General features: G+C 45.4%; 1 protein-coding gene across 2 annotated transcripts in view; it reads left to right on the top strand.

Annotated features, from left to right (window-relative positions):
- Nucleotides 1-20,579, top strand: part of SMAD3 (SMAD family member 3) — a 160,447-nt gene that overhangs the window by 65,658 nt on the left and 74,210 nt on the right. Inside the window, exon 4 of one of the 2 annotated variants that reach the window (XM_006831508.1) lies at nucleotides 17,190-17,200. The exons of the other annotated variant lie outside the window; for it this stretch is intronic. Coding sequence (XP_006831571.1) covers nucleotides 17,190-17,200 — 11 coding nt within the window. The remainder of the gene's footprint in view (nucleotides 1-17,189; nucleotides 17,201-20,579) is intronic. 2 annotated transcript variants of the gene reach the window in all.

The following is a 20,579-nucleotide window of genomic DNA, read 5'->3' as shown; positions in this document are numbered from 1 at the left end:
CATCATTCTCTTGGTTTACATTCTGTGAGTTCTGTTTCCATTGAACTAGCTTCTCTTCCTCTCCCTGCCTTATGATTTTTCTTTGGGGTAAATTTTGATCATTTGCTCTCTTGTAGTTCATTATTGAAAGAATCACATTACCCACAAATGTTATTGTTTACAAGCCAATCTATTATTTGGCTAAAAAAATGGCCTCCAGAAGTAGCTTCAGTTCCAAGTTCAAAGGCTGCCTCATGGTGATTGACTCAGGGGCTCGCATAGTTGACATTAGTCCATTAAGTATGGCCTTTTTTTAGGAATTTGAATTTTGTCCTACATTTTTGTCCCATTTCTATTCAGGACCTTGTATTGTGTCAGAACAGTTGGTGGTAGCCTGGTAGATGCTCACCACCTAGTTTAGAAGGAACCATAGCTGTGTGGGCTATTAGTTCTGTGGACCAGTCTCTTCTTTGAGTCTTTGGTTTCCTCATTTTCTTTTGTTCTAGATGAATAGAGGCCAATAGTTTGTATCTTAGATGGTCACTTGAAAGCTCAAAAGACCCTAGATGCTCCTTACTGTACTAGGGTGTAGAACATAAACTTCATAGTTGATGTTGTGCCAGTTGACAGAGTTGTTCCATAAATCTGTGGTTCTAAATCTTCAAACCCAGTAAACCAATCCTGCAATGTATTGGGTTACGTCTAGGAGGTCACAGTGACTGTGCCCCCTCTGTTATTGTTAAGTGCCGTCGAGTCGATTCTGATCCATAGAGACCCTGTATAGGGTTTCCTAGGAGCAGCTGGTGAACTTGAACTGCTGACTCTACAGTTCAAACGGCTTTGCAGTGTGGCACATTAGCCCACAGCGCCACACCAAGACTCCGTGCCCCCTCTGCACTCTGTTTATATATATATATATTTATTTATATATTTATATATTTACATTTATATTTATATTTATATATACACACACACACAGAGCATCTTTCCACTTTTTTAATGGTGTCCTTTGGAGTACAAAAGTTCTTAACGTTGATAAAGTTCACAATTGTTTTCATTTGCTGCTTGTGATTTTGATGTCATAGGTAAGGAGTCATTGCCTAATCCCGTGTTAATGAAGAGTTCTTAGGTTTTCTTCTCAGGGTGTTAATGTTTTAGTTCTTAGGTTTAACTTTTTGCTCCGTTTTGATTATCCAGTTGCCCAAGCACCATTTGAAAAGACTATTCTTATCCCACTAAACTGTCTTGATACCCCTGTCAGAAATTAATTGACCATAAAAATAAAGGGCTATTTCTGGACTCTTGAGTTCTTTACTATTGATCTAGATATCTGTCCTCATGTCAATATCATACTTTATGAATGTAGCTTTGTGTAGTATTAATCTACTTAAAAATATATTTCTTAATGATATACTTGAGTATTAGAGACTGCCTGCAAATTTGACTCTGAGCATCCTAGCAGCCAAAGGAAACAGGGAAAGGTGACTTCTGAAAATGTTAGCATAAATAGCCAACAATTGAAAAAATCCCAAACAAGAAAACTTTCTGGGGAGAAATCCAGTATTTTCAGAGACTAGAACATGAGAGAAATTCTTCTGTGGCTCCTAAGAACGGGAGCTTTTTGAGCTCCTAACTGTTTCACATGCACTAGTTCTTGTCTCTAAAGATAGACCGTTCTTTGAAGCCAGGAACTGTGTCTCTCATTTCCCCCCATAGTGCCTAGAACAGTGCATAGAAAGTGCTTAAAAATATCTTGTTCTGATTCTTTCTGAAGTTCTGAATGTTTATTATATTTGTTGACAATATGTCTACCCTCAGATTGAGGTTAGTTGGGACCAGGTAGGAGGTAGGAAAGTGACAGCAATTGCCCTTCTGGTGGCTTTTGAGATGTTCTTTCTGTGTTCAGCTTCTTGAGCGCCAGCTGAGAAGCAGTTCGTGTGTCTGCTCAGAGAGAAGGCAGTGGTTTTGGAGAGAAGGGACGTGATGTTGCCTCACCTGCCTTAGAGCCCATCCACCTTTCGGTCTCCTCAGTGCTGGAGGGGTCACTCTCTCGCTCACACTCTCTGACACACTTTCCACTGCTGCCTACGGTTATGCTTGGCACCAGCCTGGCCTCTCTACACGGTCCCACCCAGACAGGCTTCCTCACTGGGGGGCAAGGGACAAGCTGCCTTTAATGAACTACATATGTCATGTTGGGTGGCCCTTCCCGTCCTATCCCCACTCAAGGACTTAATACTATTTTTCAGTAGCATCCTTTATTTTTATTTTTTATAATTAGATTCAGACATTGACCTAGAGGGGAGATTATCACTGTTTCACAGTTCATCAAAATCGAGGTCCAGAGTGGTTAAGGCACTTGCTTCGGGTCACACAGCTAGTGACGTGCAAAGATATAACTTCAGCCCAAGGGAACCTAACTTTGTGTTAATTTTCTCTTTTCTCTTTCACCTGCTGGCCCCAGCCTTGATCTAATCCAGGGGTTGTGAGAGGCCCGCACTCTTTCTTGTCTTGAGCACACTGGGCAGGTAAGTGCAGTTTCCTGTAAAGTGACCCTGGCTTCCATGGACAAAGCTGTCAACAGTCAGCCCCCAGGGAGCACCTTCTGCGTTGCCAGCCTGTGCCAGGCCTGTGGAGGTGTAGGAGTGGCCTTGTAAATTAGACCAAACATCTAATTTCTGCCTGTGGCTCACACAGAACTGTTCACACCTGCCGCCTCATTTGAACCTGGCCACAGCCCTGTGAGGAAGATAGGGTGGGCACTGTCCCTCCCAAGGTGCCATGTTATTGTTGCTATTGTTACTTGCCACTGAGTCAGCCCTGACTCAAGGAGACCTTGTATATAACAGAAAGAAATGTTGCCAAGTCCTGAGCCATGTTCATGATGCTTGGCATATTTGAGTCCATTATTGTTGATCTTGTATTGGCCCACTCCACGGAGGGGTCCCCTCATTGTCACAGACTCTCTACTGTGTCAAAACCTTCGATGTCCACCAAAGCCACACCTGCTGCCTTTCAGTCAATTTCTGCTCATAGTGACCCCTATATAAGGTTTCTGAGACTGTAAATCTTTATGGGAGCAGATAGCCTCATCTTTCTCCCATGAAGCAGCTAGTGGGTTTGAACTCTTGACATTGCAGTTAGCAGCCCAGTGCTGAGCCCACAGTGCTCCCAGGACTCCTTATGATGTCCACAGGGCCATTGAATTGCCTAGAGTCACTCGGCCATTTGGGGTCAGACCTGACTCTGGAACAGCGCTCTCCCTTGGCTCTCAAACAAATGTTTGCCAAGTTGCACAGACAAAACTTCAAACGACTGGAACAAAAGCTGCTCTTGAGTCCCTACAGAAGCCGTTTATCACACATCATTACCTAGAAGATAGACAATAGGGAAGTCTTCTTTTCTCCCACAGAATTGAAGTCTCACCTGAACCCATCGGTTTCTTTGTATCTCACCAGCACTTAGCTGTGTTCTCAGACCAGACCTGCTGGAATAGAATCAAATTGCGAACAGGACACAGTCTCCTGTCAGAATCTACTCTGATGGAAATGTGACTCTAAACAGAAAGCACAGAAAGCAAGTTGTTTGGGCTCCACTTTTGAGGTCACTTAATTGCTGTCACCATCTCCTTGGGTACCAAATCAGTCAGCATCTGTGTGTTCAGAGCTGTGTTTGATGCCAAAGACACAACTTCAGATTCCTGGAACTAAGCTGCTCTTGAGTGCCTGCAGAAGCAGTTAAGCACTTTACAAGAAAAGTCATGGCCTTCTTTGGGGTACTTCATCACTGTCTTGCCTGTGCCCCTGGCCCCAGGTGAGAGACTATGCTTTCTGAGCCATGGTTTCCTCATCGAGGGAGATGATAACATCTGTTCAGCCATCCCTCTGAGTGATGCTGGGGCTGAAATGAGATTTAACAGCAGTAACTCATTCAGTCACTCTGCATATTTTATTGACAGCTTGCACAGTGACAGCCTCTGAATACTGAGGTGAATAAAGCCATTGTGCCTGTCTGGGGGATCCGGCAACCACAAAGGTATGGCTGTAGATAGTCAGTGACTGAGCAGTCCAGGGACTCAGGAAGCTGTAAGAAAGACTTGATTCCCAAATTCGACTCATGGAAGGCAGACTTCCCCAAGGATGTGACATTGGAGCTGGAGTCCAAAGGAGGAGAAGGGAGTTCTCCAGGAGAAGAGGTAGATGATGAAGAAATAGAAGGTTCTGAAGCCCTGAGGTAAGCGGAATCAGACATACAGAAAAAATAGATGTGCACCTGGTAGAGTCTGATTGTCTTCTGCTGACTTCTCCTATTCAGTTCAATTCAGCTAGCCTTTTTTCTTTCTTTTTAAGCACTAATAGTTGTCAAGTGTCTCACCAGGTGCCAGGGACATGGAGATGGTAATGGTAGGTATAGCCCATAAGAAGCTCCCAGATACATCAGCAGCCGATGACTGGCTACCTTCAGCAAGGGTGTGAAGTCTTCAAGGAACAGCTTGCCAGGTGCATCGCCACAGGGTGGGCAAAGCCTAGGTGTGGTCTATGCCCTAGGCTGCACCTGCAGATCCATTTTGACCCTAGAACAGGTCTTTGCCAGACAAGGCAGTTTAGAAATCTCCCAGCAGACAAACTGTGTGGCCTCAGGCAAGGAACTTGTTTGAACGTTTGGGTCCCTGTCCTGGGATTGTGTAGGCATTGCCGTGATAGTGACCATGATGTGCCAAGCGAGGGTGTGGCTGGACAAGCTCATAGTAAAGAGAGGCTGTAGTGAATGTTCCAGTTAGGGTTACTCACGAGTTCGGAGGTTCGTCTTCACAGTAACTTGTCCCAGAAATCAGAAGAGAAGTAGATATGTGTTGGGAGTAGTCCTTGGTGTTTATGGGGTTTGAGTGGGTTCTTGCTGGTTTAGTAGGACCTAGATAGACAGTGAAGAGGAGTGTTTCCAGTGAACACGGATGAATGAAGGCAGTAAACTCAGCTTTAAGAAGTGAGGAAGGCCCTTGTTGATGGCATATCTGTTGTTGAACTTACTCTATATAGAAACCCTGTATGACAGAGGAGAATTGCTCCATAGTGTTTCCTAGTGGTTACGAGTCAGGCTGCTAACTTCAAGGTCAGCAGTTCGAAACTACCAGCCGTTCCATGGGAGAAAGATGAGGCTTTCAAAACTCCAGTAAAGATTTAGTCTCAGAAACCCTATGCAGGGTTGCTCCCTATGAGTTGTAATCGACTCCGCAGCACATCACCACCACCAGTCTTTACAGGAGCAGACTGCCATATCTTTTTTCCTGCATAACCCTGGATGGGTTTGAACCACTAACTTTTTAGTTAGCAACTGAGCGCTTTAACTATTGTGCCACTAGGACCCTTGGCATACCTAGTAGGCATGTAGAAAGTACACTGCTGTTTTCAATCATTGGGAAACTACCTGGCCAGCTTTTTGCTTTGTGACCTTTGAAATATCAGGTTTGCAGGTGAAGGTCAGGAGGTGAGAAAGTGGAAAATGCAATGTTTATCTTGAAAAAAAAAAAAGCTGCAAGCAGCCTGGAAACCCCCACACTCACTTCCTCCAGGAAGCCACTCTGGACTACCCCACCCAGTTCTCATCACTCTCGGGCTCTTCAGCTCCCTAGCACTGAACTGCACATAGAGACAGTCATTTGTCGGGATGCCCCTCTGTGTCATTTTTTTGGAAGGTCGCCTCCTTAAGACGTAGCCCTCAGGCAACCTGGAAGGAATAACCATCTACTTTGAATGCGGTATTTCACAGCACCCTGGGAGTGAGTCAGTCCACAGAGTTCTTGGGGTTCTCCTAGGCTGAAAGTACTGATCAGGGTACATACTCAGGTCTCTTGGCCTCAAACCTGTGTGTTTTGTTCTGCACTGCCCTCTTCCCTGGTTTTTGCCAAGGAAGAACCAGATGGGAAGGTAGACCAGAACTTGCTATCAGAACCAGCAGGGGCCTCACAGCTCATATGTCTAATTCCTTCATGTTACAAAAGAGGAACCATGTGCCCCAAAGCAGGTGGTGGGATCAGCCCTCAATTTCAGGCCTTCTGCTTCTGTCCAGAGCAGCTGCCTCTTTTTGATCACTAGGAAGTCACCTGGTCCCCAAGTGAGGTTTGAGCAGGTGGTGCCGGGCTTGAGACTCTGATGGGTGTGAGACAGTTTCCCTTCCTGCTGGAAATCCCTCCAAACATGAGAGAGACATGGTCTGTTGAGTGGGGTTTTTAGTTTTTTTGGAAAGCTGCCGTTAACTTAATAAATACCTGGAAATGTGATCTAGGGGTGATACTTTAGCAATAACGTATAAGGTAGGATGGAGCCCTAGTGAAGCAGTGAGTGGCTAAGCACTTGACTGCTAACCAAAAGGTCAGCAGTTCAAACCCACCAGCAGCTCCATGAGTGAAAGGTGTGGCAGTGTGCTTCGTTAAAGATGACACCCTTAGAAACCCCATATGGGCAGCTCTGCTCTGTCCTCTAAGGTTGCTGTGAGTTGGAACCAACTTGATGGCAATGGGTTAGTGGGTTATTCCTTATTAAGAGTCTGAAATCCCTTCAACAAACTAATGTTGAGCGTTGACTTTGTATGTGGTGGGATGCTGGGGTTAGGAGAAAGACAGGTGCATCACAGGTATTCCTGAGTAATTGGTGTAAGCCTGTCTGAGATTGGGCCAAGAGAAGGCTGGGTAGCGTAAGTGAGAACATGATCAGTCTTCCTCTTAAGAGCATTCCTTGCCAGGGTTACAGTAAAGCAGGGTGATTGTATCTTCTGCCAATTGGTTGTACTTCTTATTTTATTTGGTTTCTGTTGATTCTGATATTTGCCAAACATGTAATATCCATCATCAAGTGAGGGTGGGGGTGGAGCCAGCACCTTTATTTCAGACCAGTATTTGGAGGATAAAACACTGGACCACAAGGTTGGTTTGAACCACAAGGTTGGCAGTTCAAACTCATATCCGCTCCTTGGAAACCCTATACTGGGTTGCTGTGAGTCGGAACGGACTTACTGGCACTTAACAGCAACAACAAAGTTATATTATCACTAAAACAGCATAACTAAGTCCCAGAAAGCACCTATAATGGAGCTTTGCTTAGAAGATACATTTTCCTAGGAGGTTTTTACCCAACAAAGGATTTGCTATTGCCAAACATCCAGGTCAGGCTTTGTGCTCCCCAACACAGTGATAATTTACCAAGCCAGGAGTGTCTGTATGGTGCAGATGGTTAACATGCCTGGCTGCTGATTTGCAGGTTGGACGTGAGTGTACCGATAGGTACCTCAGAAGAAAGACCTGGCAATCTCCTTCTGAAAAATCAGTCATTGAAACCCTTACAGAGCACAGATCTCTGATATACATGAGGCTCCCATAAGTTGTGTTTGGCTTGACGACAACTGCTATGATGTACAGAGCTGAGGGTGCTTTTATCCCCATTGTGCGGGGTAAAAATGTTGTTTTTCTGAGCAGTCATTTGAGCCTCAACTCAAGTGTTGCCCTCTGATACCTTCCTTGGGGTCCGCAGCCAGATTCCTGTTCTTTAACATTCCGTAACATTTAGTCGTTGTGTCCCCCTGAGCTCAGGAATCGGTGTCTCATACAGTGTCTAGCACAGAGCATGCACCAAGTAGCTCTTATGCCAGTGCAGACGTTTCTAGCATATACACTCCATATAAATGAGTAATGTTCATAGTATATCGTTGTTGTTGTTAAGTGCCATTGAGTTGATTCCCACCCTAGCGACCCTGTATAAGGTTTCCAAGGAGCAGCTGGGGAGATTGAACCACTGACCTTGCAGTTCAAATGACTTTGTAGTCTGACGCATTAGCCCACAGAGCCACACCAGAACTCTTTTTCATAGTATGTTGTTGTTGTTAAGTGCTATTGAGTTGGTTCCGACCCATAGCGACCCTGAACAGGGTTTCCAAAGGCTATAAATCTTTACGGGAGCAGAAAGCCTCATCTTTCTCCTGCGGAGCAGCTGGTAGTTTTGAACTGTGGACCTTGCGGTTCACAGCCTGATTCGCAACCACTACACTATAGCAGATAGTATTTATGGAACACCTTTACATGCAAGAAGCCTTGGTGGCACAGTGGTTAAAGTTCTCAGCTGCTAACCGCAAAGTTGGCTGTTCAGTACCACCAGTGTACTCCACATGAGAAAGATGAGAGTTGAGGGTGAGAGAGGGCCCTGATTAAGGATGGCTCTGTGGGGTGGGAAGAGCATTAGTGCTGTCTAAGACATCCATCAAGTTCATACCAATACACACTCAGAGCAAAGGGGCAGATAGATTATTTTGTAAGAAGCTTATAGTCCACAGATAAAATTACCTTAGAAAGCTTCTGAAAGTAAAAAGTCAAAGCAAATTGGTGGGTTTAATATGAAATAATGGAGATTGGTTTTGTTTGTTTTTAAGGGATTTCAAAGAGTTGTCCCTCCCCCTGGTCTTTAAAAACAAAAAAAAGTATTGTGTCTTTTTGGTTAGCTAGGCCTGGTGTGGCGCAGTGGGTTAATGCGCTGGACAACAAGGTCAGTTTGAAGTGCAAGGTTGGCGGTTCAAACTCACAAGCTTCTCCTTAGAAACCCTATACAGGGTCACTGTGGGTTGGAACTGACTCGACAGCACTTAACAACAACAAGTCCTGGTATGGCGCTGTGGGATAAAGCACTGGACTACAAGGTCAGTTTGAACTGCAAGGTCAGTGGTTCAGGCTCACCAGCTGCTCCTTGGAAACCCTACACAGGGTCACTATGAGTCAAAACCAACTCCATGACACTTAACAAAAACAACAGTCACTGAACCCTTGTTTTTAAGTGGCATCAAGTCGGTCCTGACTCACAGTGACTCTGTATAGATAAGGTTTCTGAGGAGCCGCTGGTGAGCCTGAACCACCAACCTTGCAGTTCAAACCAACCTTGCAGTCCAGTACATTAACCCACAGCGCCACACCACTGGGTGCTTTGCAACAGAAAGTAAAAGAATGTGGGATAGGCTTTGCTCTGAGCGCCTTAACATGACTGTGCATGGACAGAGGTGGTGAGAATCTTACAAGCTTTGAAGCTGTCTCTCTGGATCAATATATCAGCTATCTCTGAGACCCCTTTTTGGTATCAGACTCACTGTAGAAATTCAAGGTCTCGCTTTTCAGTAGGGGAGGCTTAGTGAATAATCCATGTTGGTGGTGGCTGTGTGCCATGTAGTCAGTGCCGACTCTTAGTGACCCTGTATAGGTTTTTTGAGATTATAAAATCTTTCCGGGAGCAGAACGCCTCATCTTTCTCCCACGGAACAGCTGGTAGTTTTGAACTGCTGACCTTGCGGTTTGCAGCCCGATGCATAACCACTACGGTACCAGAGCTCTTTAGTCCATGTTGAGGGAGATTAATATCTGAACACAAAGACTAGTCAGTGCCAGTGGGCTGATCCAGAGGAGACAGGTAGACACTGAGGGATGGGAGAAGGTGCCATGGACTGGCCTGCGATGCCTCATGGAGGATGGGGCTCTCTGCTTAGGTACCCCTTTATTGCACAGGTAACCTGGAAAAGCTATGTGGGTTTCTTGAGCATAGTGACTGAGTCAGAACTTGTACTCAGACCTTCCCTTTAGTGAAAGTGGATTTTGCTGTTGGAGTCCTCCCTAAGGTGTCGGATTCTGTCTGGCATGTCTTCAGGCAGGACAATTGTATCTGTAACATAATAATGTTGAAAAACTGATGTGTTTCAGTCTGAATGATAAGGTGGTGGCCCCTCTACGTCCTGGCCCCGGGGGTGTGTGAGGGCAGCTCGCTGGCCGGCCCTGCTGAGTCACACTCCCGGCGTGGAGCCCGGTGGGGATTTCCACGCAGCCCCGGTGTTGTCTTCTCCTCGTTTCCTGTCGGGCTGTGACATAGGCTGGCTGCCAGCAGAGACCAGTGGGCACTCCCAGGCCCAGCCCCTGCCAGCCCGCCCGCCTGGGAGCCCCAGGGCACTTTGGTGCCTTCATGCCCCAGCAGGGTGCGTCCTGCTACCTCTGCTGTGCTTCATTCTGGGTACTGGGTGGGCAGCTCCCTAAGGGTCCGGGGGAGGGCCCTGCAGCTGTGCGGGGGTGGCTGCCCAGTTAGAGCTGAATGTTTGTTAGGAGTAAGGGCTTGCTCATGGGACGTGCAGTCTGCACTGGACACAAGGTTATAAAAACCTACGTTGCCTTAAACAACTCTCCTTTGATCTGCTTGCCAGAACATTTGTGAAGAACACAAAACTGCCGTCTATTAACCATTCACTGTGTATATTTAAGGGAACCTTTCTAGTAGTATTCTTAATCCCATTACTTCCTTCTAAAATTGGTATCTATGTCTGTATCTCTCTGTTTATTTTTGTGCCTCCATTTCTTGATGTGAAGCTATCCTAGACTTGTTTGTTTAATATCTTGATTAATAGGATCATCCTATAGCCATGCATTTCCATCCTCATGTTTTCATTCATTATTTTCTCCCTCAGAACTTAGTATGTTCTAGTTTACAAGTGATTTATTTAGTCACATGACAGCAGTCTTTAAGTCAGCCTTATCTAATAAGGTAGTCACTACCCACATGTGGCTATTAAATTTTGTGTTGTTAAAATGAAATGAAATTTAAACTCCGGTTCTTCAATCACATTGTTGTTATTGTGATGTGCTGTAGAGTCGGTTCCGACTCATAGTGACCCTGTACAGGGTTTCCGAGGCTGTAAATCTTTATGGGAGCAGAAAGCCTCATCTTTCTCACATGGAACAGCTGGTAGTGTCGAACCCTGTGGTTCACAGCCTAATTCGTAACCACTATGCTAGAGCAGAGTGTTTTTATTACTGCACAATGTACTATCAGGCAAGGCAGCTCTAAAGTCCAGCTTTACAGTCCCATTTTATAGATAAAGAAACTGAGTCCCACACAGGCTAACTTAACTTGATTACTTATAGCCAGTAAGTGCCAGAGCTGGAGTTTTAATCCAAATCTGCTTTATTCTAAAGCCTCTAGACCTATATGTATATTTTAAAGTAAGACATGTAGATTCACACACCTCTCCTTTGTTGAATGAGCAAATTTTACAAATGAGAAAATTGAAGCTTACACCTTCTGCCTTCCTTTTTCACAAAGAGAACTTGATCAGTGGCCTTCAAAAACTCTGGTTTCTCACTGAAGAGTAGGAATAAACAAGCTAGGATGGTTTTCCTCACAATCAACTTTTGGCCTATTTCCTGTTTCAGGATTTGTGGACCTTGGTGATCACTTAGGTGTTTTGGCCTTTTGTTAGAGCCAAAAGGGGCCTCTGAGACTATATACTAATATCATAGCCAAGAATATTGAAGTTCTGATAGGTAAAAGGACTTTAAAAACTGTACAGGTAGCTAGAAGCTAAGTTAGTTCCTAAACTTTTGTTTTCAAATCTGGGTTTATCTGATAATCGTAAAATAATCACTTCCCACTCCCTGTGGTCTGATGTAGACTAAGGTTCAAATCCTGAGCCTGCCACTCAGAATGTATGGCTCTTTGGGCTTAAATATTCTGAGCCTTGGTTTCTTCATATATGAAATAGGGATGACATAGCTCATTGGATTTGGACTTAAAGATTAGAACACTTGTTAGAGATTTAACACCATTTCTGGCATATTGTAAAATCCTTATTAAATGGTTTGTTGTGTTAAGTGCCATCAAGATGGGTCCCACTCATAGCTGTCCTGTGTAGGGTGTCCAAGGCTATAAATTTTTGTGGGAGCAGAAAGCCTCATCTTTCTCCCTCAGAGTGGTTGGTGGGCTCAAACTGCTGACCTTGTAGTTCACAGTCTAGTGCTTTGCTTATCCTACAGAACCACCATGCTCCCCCATTAGAGAGTTGTTGTTAAGTGTCATTGAGTCAGTTTTGATTCATAGTGACCTTGTGTAGAGTTTCCGAGGAACCATCTACTTTGCATTCTCATCCAGTGCTTATCCTAAAGGCTAACCCTGCATCATTTGGGATTGGGGGGGTGGGCATCAGTGCCTCCTCCTAGCGTTCTAATTTTATAGCCTAGTGTCTGGCACACAGTAGGCTTTCTGGTAACAGGATGTTCCTAAAGTTGGGAAATCTTGGATAAACTTTGGTAAACTTATTTTAAAACCATCTTTTAAGTTCCATTTCTAAATATTATGCTCAATATTTTTCTACAGTCTTTTGACTTCCATTCAGATAGATGAAAGACTTCTAAATTTAAAGAAATAGGTCCAAATGCTAATTGGAAAAGATATAAGAAGAGACATAGTGTCCCCAAAGTCAAGAAACAGAAGGAAAATCGTATATCCTGTTTTCCAATTTTTTTGGATACCCTGTAGGATAAAACGACTAAAATCACTGGAAAGTAAGTTGCTGTAGATTTTATTTTAAGGCTTCTATTCTCAGGAAAGAAGACATTGACTATCCTGTAGTGGCTACATGGCCCAGCCGCCCATCCACATCTGCAGCTTACATAGCCTGGTTATTTGGGTTTTATAAAAAAAATATTGTTAAATAAGCTTTATTTTGGAATAATTTTAGATTTACAGGAAAAGTTGCAAAGATAGTGCGCGCAGAGTTCTGGTATATTCTCCACCCAGCCTAACTCAGTGCCAGTGTCTTACATAACTGTGGTCCATTTGTGAAGACCAAGAGGCCTACATCAGTTGACACTGAGTGTCTCCTGCTCATGGTGACATGTGGATCAGAGAACAAAACATCCTGGGGTCTTTTACCTTGACTGGCCATTCCTGGTAACTCAAATGCAGATTTCAGTCACATCTCCAGTGTTCCCACTAATGCCTTTTCTTGTTCTAAGATCAATCCAGGGTACCACACTGCATTTAGGACTTTACATTCTGTTGGTCACTTCCACCGTCTTTCCCTGGGACAAAGAATGGATGGGATGCTGTCCTTCTTACTGAGCTGGGGAAATATACCCTTAGCAGGACAATGAAAGCAAGACCTCCCTCACTCTGAACCCTGAGTGTGTTTAGTTCCCCTCCCTCAACACACCCCTGGACTTCTAGTTTTCAGAAGTCTACCCACTCTTGTCCCACCATTGCAGATGGGCAATGAGAGATGCTTCAAATGGAGCATGCTCAGGGAATTCAGTTCTCCACCCAAACGTTGAGGGCCAGGACGTTATCTTGGTGCATGGCCTAGCCAGCTGGGTGGCAGATGAGTCTTCTGGGTTCTTCGGGGCTGTGGCAGGTTCCAAGGAAGCTACTACTCCAAGTGTGGTGTGGACTACCAGGTATACTCTCAGGTCCAGTAGAGTAGATTGGGCCAGCTTGGCAAAGATGGTCTCTCAGTGCAGCTGGAGGTAGGCTAGATAGTGGTGACAACCATTGGAGGAGAAGTAGTATTCACCACCCTGAGCGCCTTGGAGAACGTTGATTGAGGGGGTGGGGGGGTCATGCTGTCTGGGACCGTGTCCACAAGGCTGTGCATGTTAACTAGGTCCAGCTCAATAGCAGTGGCTGAGTGAGCACGTTGTGCACTACAGTGATGCAGCCAAAGTAAGTGTCGCCGCCCTGTGAGCTGCCGCTTGTCCTGGCTCCCTCAGGTGTGTTCTGGCCTGCTCCCACATGAGTCTCCATAGGGCCACCATTCTCCTGACACAGCCTGTTGATTCTCTTCAGGGAGAATTCACTTCATAATCTTGGCCTGAGGGGCTGGAAGATCCCAAAGCTTGAGAAAAAGAATCCATTATCTTTTGAAAAATTGGACTTGTTGGGGGAAAAGAGTAAAAAGACTTATTAGAAATATTTTAAACAAGAGTGGGTGTTGGGCAGGGGACCGGGGAGAGAACCAACAAATATTTTTGGTTATCCTTGGGTTAAATAGGATAGCAGAATACCTCACTACCAAACATCTCACTTGTGATGAAGAGCTCAACTGTGGCCCAGCTTGACAAGGAATTAAGTAGGGTTGAAGGGGAAGTTTCAGCTTTTAATTTCAGCTTTCAAAGGGATGACCCCAAGAGTACCAGGACATATCTGCAGGGGTTGAGGGGGTAGATGGATGCCATGGGACTTTACTTGGGAAGTAGGCATGGCCCAACAAATTCAGAAGCCTCATTTCATCATCCAGGAATAAGAGGTGTGCTGACGCTCACAAATTGGCAAGGATTTGCAGCACAGAGCAGACCACTAACTAGTTCATTTACGGCTGTTGAGAGGTATTACTACTGTGAGGTAATAATTAGCACCTTCTTTCTGGGGACACTCTGCCCAGAAACCAAATGGCCAGTAGGCTGAGTGTGTCGTAATAATGGGAGAGAGGAGATATAGGAAGCAGATGCATTGAAGCACACCAGGCCCCAATGACTGGAATGCTGGACTGTCCAGCCTGTTGCTGGGCCCAGTCCCTCCTTGCCCGGCAGCTTACCCAGGCTCTGCTCACATGATCAGCTATATTCTCAGCCTCTGTGGCTGTCCACCACCACTTCCTGATGCCTGCCTTCTGCAGAGATAAAGATCTCCTCTGGCCTGCATACAGTATGGCTGGTTTGAGAGCCATTCACCCTAATGAAAGTGGCTCTGCAGGTCTCTATCCAGATCCATGGTGTCTTTTATAGTTTAACTTGGAGGACACTACTTTTTTTTTCCTTTTGTATTTTCTGTCAGAGGCAGGGCATGGGAATTACCCTGTTTGGTATTCACTTTTCATATTCCCCGGCCCCAGTGAATGCATGAACTCTTGACCTCATTGCCTCTGGTCAAGTCAGATATCAGTCCCTGGCCTCTAGCCACACTGTCACTTACGACCATAAGGAGAGAATGGTATAAATTAACCACTTTTTAGGCCTCTTTTAATAACACAACAGAGACATCTGTGATGGCTTACACCCAGGAGGCGTGGTGTTTATTTTTGATTTGGATTATGAAAAAATGTTTTTCTTCTTTTTAAGACAACTGACTCCTCTGAGTCATGCATGGCCAGGGGAGCAAATGGTCTGAAATGAGTTCTGAGCTGGAGGAGGTTTACAGAAGAAGCTGCCACAGACTTAACTAGTGCTGGGCTTAGGTCACTGCTGGGCTGAAGTATGCTGACCATAAGAGCAACATGTGGGCAAGAGCAGCCGGAGGTGGAGTAATTTATCGCAGCCGCTCGTTTAACCAGGAACCCCACACGCGGGGGCAGGCATGCCCCTGGTGAGCGCGGTTCCCACAGGAGCGGACGATGGTATGGAAACCCACACACTAGTTGAGTAATAGTGCATGAGTAAGAGCTATCTTATTTGGCAGGGTGGGGTATGTGTGGAGCTATTTGTCTCCGAAAGACCATGTATTTGACTGATAACCACTGAGTCCCTGAGTAGTTGCTTTATTAGTATTATGATTTATTGTTACTATCAGCAGTAACATTTAAGAATGTATATTAAGTCACATTTGTTCATCCCTTTGTAGTTTAACTCAGAGCCTTCTTTGAGTCTCTGCTGGCACCCTGTGAGGTAGGTTGGGGAGGAGGGTGTTGGAATGCCCATTTTATAGATGTGGTGACTGAGGCACAAGTTGCCATTCTTGTCCACTGTCATTTCATGAGGAGCCCTGGTGGCCTAACGATTAAGCCTCAGCTGCCAACCAAAAGGCCAGCAGTTCAAATCCACCAGTGTCTCTGTAAGAGAAAAAGACCTGGTGATTTATTCCCATAAAGATTACAGCCTAGAAAACCCCATGAGGCAATTCTCCTCTGTCCTACAAGGCCACTGAGTCGGAATCGACCCGCCTGCACACAACAACAACAATCACTTCTTGAATATGGGGCCCAGACCAAAGCAATGAGCCAGGACTTCCAGGTGACCAGGGGTCCTGGACCACTTACCTGTGGTCTCCTAGCTAGTTAACTAAAGATGCATCTTTCTTGGCCTCTTCCTGGACCTTTAACTGAATTCCTGGAGTGCACTCTGGGAATAGCACTTTAGACATTAGCCTCGGGGGGGTTCTTATGGGCCCCTAATTTAAAGGGACTCAGGACTAACCTTGCTTCAACCTTTCTCCTCAGACAGAAATCTGTGTATTATTTTGGTAATTATTCACAACAGGAATTACCTTAACTTTTTATTCTCTATTGAAGGCACATCTCCTCTCATTGAATACCTGCATTCCTGTCTTATCCACGGCTGTACTTCAATGCCGTGAGCAATGCCTGGCACACAGTAGGCCCTCACTAGATATTTGTGGAATGAATGGGTATTTTCCTCAGCTCCGTAGTTAGTGTGGGCAAGTTCAGACAATCGTCTGATGGGTCTGGCTCAAGTCTGCCTTCTGTGTACCTTTGAGTCAGGTGTGCGGCGTTGCTGACTCTGTTTCCTCATCTGTGGAATGGAGGGCAAGGGGCCTTCCTTACAGCATCCTGGGGAGGAGAAGGACAGCTCGCCCCCACGCACACACCCTCGGATGTGGCAGACAAGGTGGGCACTCAGCAGAGGGAAGTTTTTACTGCGACTCCCTGGTGTCTTGGCGTGAGCAGCAGGCGTTCACATTTTCCACTGCCCTCAAACAGGATCCATTTAGCTTGCAGACAGACGGTGCTGCAGGATTGGACTCGGTGCCACAGGCTGGACACTGGCCTCCTCGGACCTCACATTAGAACCAGACATCAGCATAAACCCAGGTGGCCTGGACGGAGGGCGCGCACTAGAGCCAGGCTCATGGATGGATGAGTAAATATTTACCCTGTCTGAAGTTGAATGTGAACCGTCTAACCAGACGTTTTGTTTTCCCCTGTCGCCTCCCTTCTGCCCGCTGCTCCTCCCCTTTTAAGAAAGGAAAATGAGAGGTAGAGAGGTTAAGTGACAGGTTTGACACATCCCACCATCGGAAGGTCCACCAGTCCTGTCTGACCCCTGCTCTTCCACAAAGCTGTCCCCAGTGACAGGGCCCATGCTGACCTGTCCCTTCTCTGAGATCTATTCCATGGACTCTAAGTTCAGTACAAGGGAAGCATGTTCTCTCTCCATTTACAGATGATACTTACTTGGCACTTCATTGTAGGCAACCCTATTGTCCTTTCATTTTTCATGGTCTTTGTATTCTGTCTTGAGAGTTCGTTAAGACTCAGGGCTGTGTCTTCTGTACTTTAAAAAAATGGTCTTTTGATCTATCTGTCCATCTTTCACCCACCCACCCAACAACAGAGAATTGGGGTAGACCTGTTCATACCATATGGGTATGGTGTTAAGGCTGTCTTCATCTGGAATGGAAGACTGGAACCCAGAGGACAGCTGGGAGCAGAGACAGGGGAAAGTTGTTTTTAATAGAGCTAGAAGGAGCTGAGTTTGGGAATACTTGGGAACACTCACCCTTGCTAATGAATTTCCCCTGAAAAAATATCTTATTGGCCCTGTGCTTCTTAACCAGTTCTACATTCCCAGGTTCCCTGGCCAGGAAGTTCATAGGCAACAAAACAAAATCCACCTTCCATATCACTCACCCCTTTTAAAATGTGACTAATTCTGAGCTAACCGAACCTTGGCCAGACGTGGCTATGGTTATGCATGGACTCTGTTTTGTGGTCTGTCATTTCTGACTTGCTGGGAAATCCTTGGAAAGTGGGGGTTGGGATAGAGGGTGGGAAGCAGAGAATCTCTGGGGCTACAAGTTCTTCTAGGATGCTTGCAATTTAGTGGCCTCCCCGATGGAGAGTAAGGAGCATGGGGCTTATAGGCTTTGTCTCATGGATAATGAAGTAGAGCCTGGACTTGGATGGAGTCAGCAAGTCCTGGGTTTGAATCCCAGTGATTGCTATTGAGGAGTAACCTTGGGCAAGACAACTCAACTTTTCTGGGCCTCAGTTTTCTCATCTGAAAAATGTAGGTAATGCAATTTGCTTTATGGGGTTCTTGTAAGGATTAAATAACCTAGGTGAAGTTATTTAAAGGCTACAGGCACAATTCCTGGAGCAGGGTGACTGCTTGGTAATTTGTAAATGTTTAACATTTTGTGCATAAGCTTCCTGGTGTACCTTCAGCTAGAGGAGTCCTGGTGTGGCGCTGTGGGTTAATGCGCCAGACTGCAAAGCCGTTTGAACTGCAAGGTTGGTGGTTCAAGCTCACCAACTGCTCCTTGAAAACCATATACAGGGTTGCCATGGGTCGGAATCGTCTCGACGGCACTTGACAACAACAAATGGGCCTAGAAGGGAGTTACCGTCTTTTTGAGAAGACCATAATATCACAATAATAATATGTGTGTTAAGTGTTCTTGTGCAGCCTAATACAGAGAAATGCACTGTGAGCCCATTTGTTGTTTTAAAGTGTCGCCGAGTCAGTTCCGACCCATAGCGACTCTGTATTAGGGTTTCTGAAGAGCAGCGGATGAGCCCATACGCAATTGAAAATTCTCTACTGGTGTGGTGTGTGTCATCAACTCCATTCTGACACGAAGCAACCTTTTAGGACAGAGCAGAACTGCTTCATGGGGTTTCCTAGCCTATAGCCTTTTCTCCCACAGAGTGGCTGGTAGGTTCGAACTACCAACTTTTCAATTAGCAGCCAAATGCTTAACTGTCGCACCAATCACAGAGCGTCTCAAAATTTCTACTAGTCACGTTGTTGTTGTTGTTAAGTGCTATCAAGTCGGTTCTCACCCATAGTGACCCTGTATAGGGTTTCTGAGGAGCAGCTGGTGAACTTGAACTGCCAACCTTGCAGTCCAGTGCAGTAACCCACAGTGCCACACCAGGACTCCACTAGCCACATTAAAAATGTAAAAATGAAAAGATGACATTCATTTTAAATAATGTATGTTACTTAAGTCCATAGCTCCCAAATATTTCAGATGCAGTTATCGATGAGATTATTTTACATTCTTTTGTTCACACTAGTCTTTGAAATTGATGTGTACTTTCACATCTAGGACATCCTAGTGTGAACTGGCTTCATTTCAGGTGCTCAGTAGCCACATGTGGTTAGTGGCTACCTTAGTGGATAATTCAGGTATAGGATTTCCTCATTCGGTTGGTTGATGGTGTCTTGTTTAGGAGGGGAACAATTGTGCTCCCTGAGGCTGTTTTGCTTGGGTTACACGGACAGTAAGGAGTAGAGTTCAGATCGTCTCTCTACTGAGGAGGAAGAGAAACATACATCAGCTAAGAGTCTGCCCTGTTGCAGGCTCTGAATATACACTACTTTTATTACTTCATTTAATTCTCACAGCAACCTCTTTTTTGGATGGCTGTCATGTACATTTTACATTTACACGTACATTTTACAGATAGAGAAACTAAGGCTCAGAGAGGCAAAGTAACTTACCCAAAGCCACACAGTTAGAGGGCGAGTTAGAATTTGGACAAGGTCCTGCTGACATCAGAGACACATCGTACCTTCCATTATATCTGTCCTTTTCCCCTGAGAACAAATTCCTAGACAGCTACGGAGGTCCCAACTCAGGGCAAACTCCATGGGAGAGCAGGGGCTCAGGAAAGAGTTTGGGACCTTAGTTCAGAAAGCCTGCACTGGCTTTGGTTGGGGTGGTGTGTGTATGTGAAAACTGAGTTCCATCTATCATTGATCCTGTCTGAAAGGCGGACAATGTAAGCCAGTGGGTGGTGGGAGAGCTAGTGATACTAGTTCAGGATAGGGAGTGGTGGGCAGCTGGGCCCTGCTCTCCCACTGCCTGGGAATGCGAGCACTTCATAAGACTTCAAGCAGCTGAGACTTTCTCTTTGGGAACCTTCAAGAATTGAGACAGGGGAGATTGAGCAAGCTCTTGAATGCATGCATGTTGCTACTCAGTCACTCCTCAGATAATGAGCATGTGCTTTAGGCAGGAATTGGTTGCATGTTGTCCTTTTACCTCTCAGGATACTACAGAGTCCCACTTGTTAGGGTAGTTAGACCTTCCTTCCAGAACCTACTGTGAGTACTCAGAATTAGTCCCATTTTACAATCCTGGAAGATGAGACTCAGAAAGTTAAGGTCCCTTGCAGGTCAAATGGGTACTTGCTGAAAGATAATGAACCTCAGAACAAACATGTGTCTGTCTGTCTGTTTAGCCAGCCTTCCAGCTGACAGTCACTGACCATTTTCTATTCATTAGGCATTGAGCTTCGCTCTTAGTTGATGATGATGATGATGATTTTGCCTTTGTTTTTGGTAGGTTGGTTTTGTTTTCTTTATCAGAACAATCCCAGCTTACTGGCTGTTGAAGAATGGCCTGCATTTATTGCATGCCAGACACGATGCAGAGACATGTACACTTGACAGCCACACAGTTAAAGTGGGGCTAGGGATTTGAGCCAGGGCTCTTGGTGGCCCAGGTTAAGCACTGGTCCTAATAGGAGACCTCGCCTTACCAGTACCTTCCTGTGAGGCCTTGTGAAGATCTAGTCTTCTGTCTGATCTTCAGTTTTTTTCCTAGTGTAAACCAGGAGTAAAGGCAGCCAGTCTACCTTTTTTTTCAGAAGTCAGACTGTCCAGAAGATGATCTTTGGCTAAAAGGATGGTATTAACAAGAGAGGAGTCCTGGTGTGGCGCTGTGGGATAGAGCGCTGGACCGCAAGATTGGTTTGAATTATAAGGTTGGCAGTTCAAACTTACCAGCTGCTCCTTGGATAGCTTATACAGGATTGCTGTGTGCCACAACTGACTCAATGGCACCTAACAGCGA

This window comes from Chrysochloris asiatica, unplaced genomic scaffold (assembly GCF_000296735.1).
Source record: "Chrysochloris asiatica unplaced genomic scaffold, ChrAsi1.0 scaffold00004, whole genome shotgun sequence".
NCBI lineage: Eukaryota > Metazoa > Chordata > Mammalia > Afrosoricida > Chrysochloridae > Chrysochloris > Chrysochloris asiatica.
The sequence above is the reverse complement of the archived record's forward strand: the minus strand, read 5'-3'. Positions and strand labels throughout refer to the sequence as shown.